The sequence below is a fragment of the Alosa alosa genome, chromosome 22 (genome assembly GCF_017589495.1).
Source record: "Alosa alosa isolate M-15738 ecotype Scorff River chromosome 22, AALO_Geno_1.1, whole genome shotgun sequence".
In the NCBI taxonomy this organism is placed as follows: domain Eukaryota; kingdom Metazoa; phylum Chordata; class Actinopteri; order Clupeiformes; family Clupeidae; genus Alosa; species Alosa alosa.
The window spans coordinates 14,550,556-14,556,240 of record NC_063210.1 but is presented as its reverse complement, the minus strand read 5'-3'; the positions used below and the strand labels follow the sequence as shown (position 1 = coordinate 14,556,240).

Genomic DNA, 5,685 nt, shown 5'->3' with positions numbered 1-5,685 from the left:
TCCAGCCTCCTGCCTTCACTTCTCTTCAATGTCATATTTTTACACCAACTCTGATCCCCCTACTTACATCTAATCCACCATAGTGTACTTGAAGTTGTTCTTACTGTATAACACTATGGCCGCCCTCCTCAAATGGACGGTAGTATGACATTGAATGAATTTACGTCCCATGGAGACACTTGGGGGGTGTAATTGGGTATGTCTGATTCATACTTTCACAGGTAGTTTGCCATGAGATCTACATAGAAGAATGTACAGGAAAATTAAAGCAAAGCAAATTTTGTATAGACAAACTTCACACATCATTTAGGCACATCATTAATAAATTACTATCCAAAATCATTTCTACTCCAAATACAGTACATGGCTGTTGAAAGTGCACATTTTGGTAAATGGCAACAAGCAAAAGCAAAGACTATAAATATTTGTTTCTTTAAATAAATCCTTATTTAATCACTTCCATCATTCTATGCATGACCTTTATTGATAGTAATGTAGCTGTAATAGGCACTGTTTGCAATAGGCACTGTTACGATAGACTTATCCTCACACAACCCAGAAAACACAATCAGGAACAAATTATGGAAAACATACATCCAGAGCAACATAACAAATCCAAATATTTTTGACTCAGAACTTCTCACAGCTTTAGATTTCTTGATTGTGTTTATTACTGCCAAGGAATAGTATTCGTCACTGATCCTCCAAGGGGTATTAGCGGCTGTCTGGCCAAAGGCTCTTGGAGCCATGCATCAGTAGAACTCTCAGGGTGATGATGCGTGGGGCAACTATTAGAGCAATGTTGCTGGGTCGAACACATGACAAGTTCCATGTGTTCTGATTCTGGTTCCATGTGTTCTGATCTGGTTCTGGTCTTGATAATTTGCAAAAATGATTGAAGGGCTCCAGTAACAAAAAACAAAACAAAAAAATGCTGTCCAGTATCAATAGGAATGAACCCAAACAACAATACTCAGGAGCGCTGCCCAGCAACACGGCTCAAAAAGTTGCTGTGCGTAATGCATCCTCCGCATCAGGCCAAGATTAGTAGCTCCATGAGGGCCCCCACTGAGTGCATCCGGTAGAAGACGCATAGCGGCTGGCCCATGTTCACCAGGATGAACCAGGCCGTGAAGCCGTAGAACTCCTTCCCCACGTTGTTCTTGAACTGAGGGTGGGCCCCGAACGCTGGGATCACCCACAGCTGGACACACAAGGGAACACAAAGCCAGATGTCACCATATGTAGGGTTAGATGCTGGGGTGTACTCAGACTGACATGCAAAAGTATGAATCTCTAACACAACAACTACAAATGATGTGAGAAGTGAAATATTCAGTTACTCATATTTCAGCAACATAATTTCCCACTAAGTACTGTATTTGTTCAGCTACACGCCATGCTGTGGTCTGTGGATACTGTCAATTACATTTTATAACACAGTATCTGTCCCTCTGTATATCAGTATAATATGATAATAATACTGTAGATATAGTGTTGGTACTCCTAGGGTCAGCCACTTACCATGATGTTGGCGAGAATGAGAAAGGAGCAGATCTCTTGGATCACCCTCCTGGTTATGTTATGATTGCTATTTGATTCTTCTCCACTAGGGGGTGCTGGTGCTGCTTTCCCCTCGTCCACCAGAGAATGGGCTACTGGTCCATCTACCACTGTCACTTCCTGACTGGTTTTCCTCTTCTGTTAGTAGTCATGACAAGGGTCGACAATTAGTCATTTTAAATAATAGTTTAGAGTTATAATTTTTATTTTCATCTTATGACATTGTAAAGATGTTTGAGGGGAAAATAGCAATTATGTGATATCAATGAAAATGTTCACAATAGAAAACATTTATTTTGTCTTCATCTTTCTCATTATCAACAAGAATTCCACAAAGTAAGACCTCAGAGAGGAGAAACTCAGAAAGGAGTAACCAGCCTTAAAGATGAGGCTCCTGCCTCTAGCCCTGCCCTTTCTGAGGCTGGGGTGCCGGTGGAGCCCCTCGATGATGAAGACGTTCTGCAGGACCAGCTCCAGCAGGCTGAGCAGCGAGTACGACAGATCCAGCGCTCCGAGAGGGGGGTCTCCGACCCCGTCGGCCAGCGCCGCCACCAGCGAGAAGTAGGAGAGCGCCAGCTGTCCGAGCGCCGTCACCACCAGCAGCATCACGTCCAGGCTGCGCGTGGGGTTGTGTCCGTCCTCGTGCGCCCGCCTGTCCAGCTTGTGCACCAGCACGCCCGCCAAGGAGCAGAGCGACATGAGGGGCATCACCACCAGGTGGTAGCCGTAGAAGAGCAGGAAGGCGGTGAGCTGGCGCTCCTCCTGGCTCACCCACACCTGGTACAGGACGAAGATGGTCAAGCCCACCACGAGGACCAGGAGACCCAGCAGCAGGCCGAGGAAGATGCCCCCCGTGTAGACGACGCGGAGCGTAAACTTCTGTGTCTGGTGAGAATGTGCGGCCGTATCGATACGACGGCCCACGTTCTTCCACATAACGTAAATCATGCAGCCGGCCATCAGGTAGAACTCGATGTTGAAAGGGAAGAGGACCTCGATGCCCTTCCGGAACATTAAGCAGGGGGGGTGCAAGCGGCACTGACATTGTGTTGAGTTATTGAATGCGTAAATGAGTTTGTCTGAAAATTGTAATAGAAAAATGAATTCTGTTTATTTTAATGACACCATAATGTAAGAATATGTTTCAAGAGGCCTTACAGAATCCAGCGTTACCCTAAATCCTGAACTTGACTTGAAGTTTTAAAGAAGTGAACATAACTTACTCAATTTGAATACCTTGCCATCACAGTGACACACACTCTTTTGACCTTGAACTGGTTCGCAGCCCACCTATTTACACAGCTGGCAAAGAGCTTGATTTGATCCTCACTCGGAACTGCACCACAGACACCCTCATGGTGACGCCTCTCCATCTTTCCGACCACTTCTTCACACAGCACCTTCTCCTCTCTGGAGGTTATTGATGCCACAGACTTGCTCTGCTCCACACTGAGCTCGTGTCTGAACAAGCTATGCCCTCTCAAGACCAGCTTGATCCAAACACTCTCATCCATGGCTAATTGATACCCTCCGATCACAGCGCACCAAACTCAGAGCCGCGGAGACGAAATGGCACAAACCTAACTTATGACCTCAAAAACTACCAGACACTCCTATCCTCCTTTTCAGCCAACATCACTGCTGCTAAGACGGCTTTCTACAATGACAAAATCAACAGCGCTAGAGACACTCTCAGCCGCCTTCTTCTCCATCCAGCCTGACTGCGGATACCCTTGCCACATTTTTTACAAACAAAGGAGCGGCAATCAGCAGTCAATTCTCTACATGCCCACAAGACACGACAGACTCAGATACTGCACTCCTGCAACTTCTGGCAGCTGCTGGAACATCTTTTTCAGCATCTGCGCCTCTCTCCGAGAGTGAGGTATCTAGACATGTAGCCGTCCTACCACATGCTCGTTGGACCCTATACCTACGAGCCTACTTCAGTCCATCAGCCCGACCATCACACTAGCTATCACTCATGTGATCAATGCTTCGCTAACCTGGCACATTTCCAACAGCATTCAAAACGGCCCGGGTAACACCGTTACTTAAGAAAACTTCTCTCAACCCTGCTGAAGTCGAGAACTACCGCCCTGTCTCACTCCTACCTTTCCTGTCCAGGGACAGACTGGGACTAAAAAAAGGCCCTGGACTTTCTTCCAAATAGGCCCACTACAATACACAGTACACGCGCACACACCCTTGTCCCTTGCCGTCTCACATACTTTGTGATTAAAAAATGAAATAGGTGGTCACAATGTACAAAAATGCTAATTATTTGCTGCTGGATAATTTGGGCCCCAAAACATAAAATACTTTTGGGTCTCCCAAATGCTAATGGGGTTCGGGGGCATGCTCCCCCGTGACGAACATTTTGAAAAATAACCCCTTAAATGATGACTTCTGAATTTTATGGAAACTAATTGATAAATTGACTTAAAATATATTACATGCATTGAAAGCATAATACAGTCTATAAAAACCTACACAGGTTGTTATATTCAACTTATTTTAAGCAAGTCTATTGGGTCTCATCACATAGGCTACTACATCAAGGTAAAGGTCACACCTGTTAAACTCAGCTTAACATGACATTTACTGAGAGTAGGGAAATATCTTATAGCCTAAACAAAGCAACACTGTCACGCCAACTCCTGGTACAAGCTAGTCATCTCACGACTTGACTACTGTAACTGACAGGTCTCCCAGCCTGCACAGTGAAATCCCTTCAGATGATCCAGAGCGCGGCGACGCGCCTGGTCTACAACCAACCCTAAAGGGCACATGTTACCCCACTGCTCATCCAGCTACACTGGCTACCTATGGCTGCCCACATCAAATTCAAGTCGCTAACGCTTGCCTACAAAGTAGTCTCCGGTTCTGCTCCCACCTACTTGAATGCTCTCATACAGGCATATGCTACCTCCAGATCGTTGCGCTCCTCAGATCTCCCTCTCCATCTTCAAAAAACTCTTGAGTACCCAGCTCTTCGGGGAACATCTCCTCTCATAGCGCTACTTACAAAGGTACTTGTAGTCTACCTTTTGTCCTAGAATTGTTGAGAGAATTGCTTTAAAAAGCTTAAACTGTTTACCATGTTGTTAGTCGCTTTGGTTAAAATAGTGTCAGCCAAATGTAATGTAATGGAAATAAAATCACTAACAAAATTGTTAACCTGATGCACCTGGTAAGATAAAGTCAATATCAAGGACAGAATTGGCACAGGCTCCTAATTATATAGATTATAGAGATTATTCCTAAAGATACATCAATTGGGTCCACCTTTGGTCCAAACATTAACTTTAACACCACGCCAAAAGTGGCATCAGCTAAACTGTTTCCTTCTGTACCTTCAGGTGAATCTATCTCTGTGGTGTTCCCTTCTGCCTCCTCCTTCTCCATCTCTATCTCCTGATGGACTGTGTCATCACTCACGGAGTTCAGCCACAGCAGTAAGTCCGCAGTGAGCAGGATAATCAGTCCACACCTGAGGACAAGACACGCACACAGGAAGGGAGAGAGAAAGGGACACACAGACATAATAATTCAATTAAAAGCACCCCAGCATAACAGTCAAGAATCAACACAAAAAATCACAACCTGTCAACACAAAAAACTAAATGATATCAGGCACACTATAATACCCCATAACCATAACAAAACCATTGTGGTTTAGTGTTGGTGGTGTGTGTATTCACCAAGGGCACGAACACAAAGCACAGAAACACTCAGCACCTGGTGAGAATCTTGTGCTTGTGAATGCAGTCCTTGGAGTGTGCCCAGATCAAATAGGCCTGTAAAGAGGAAAACAGGTTGAAATTATGATAACACCATGACCATGGGTGTGCAAGGGCTGAATTAGTTTTTGTTGGAGATGCATTCAGAGGGTAAATGTCTGTCTGTTACCCACCTGCAGTCCCAGGAAAGGAGCTTCAATAAAGGGGAAGATGACATTGGTGGCTGGCTTACAGTCGATCATCATTATGTTGTAGCCCATTTTGAACACATGCAACAGGAGACTGAATCCAGAAAAGGTCATGAGAACCACTGAGAAAGACAGCGAAGAAGGTTCCAGAAAAGACTTATTCAACAAAGCAGAACTAATCACATTATGTA

At 44.9% G+C, this 5,685-nt stretch overlaps 1 protein-coding gene across 1 annotated transcript in view; it reads right to left on the bottom strand.

The window, feature by feature from the left end:
* Positions 1–407: 407 nt before the first annotated feature.
* The window catches only part of LOC125287829 (proton channel OTOP2-like), a 7,029-nt gene continuing 1,751 nt past the window's right edge, over positions 408–5,685 (bottom strand). Inside the window, exons 2-7 of the mRNA XM_048233870.1 lie at positions 5,480–5,616; positions 5,305–5,363; positions 4,920–5,056; positions 1,942–2,642; positions 1,525–1,701; positions 408–1,204 (exon numbers count right to left, since the gene is read on the bottom strand). Coding sequence (XP_048089827.1) covers positions 1,034–1,204; positions 1,525–1,701; positions 1,942–2,642; positions 4,920–5,056; positions 5,305–5,363; positions 5,480–5,616 — 1,382 coding nt within the window. The 3' untranslated portion in view covers positions 408–1,033. The remainder of the gene's footprint in view (positions 1,205–1,524; positions 1,702–1,941; positions 2,643–4,919; positions 5,057–5,304; positions 5,364–5,479; positions 5,617–5,685) is intronic.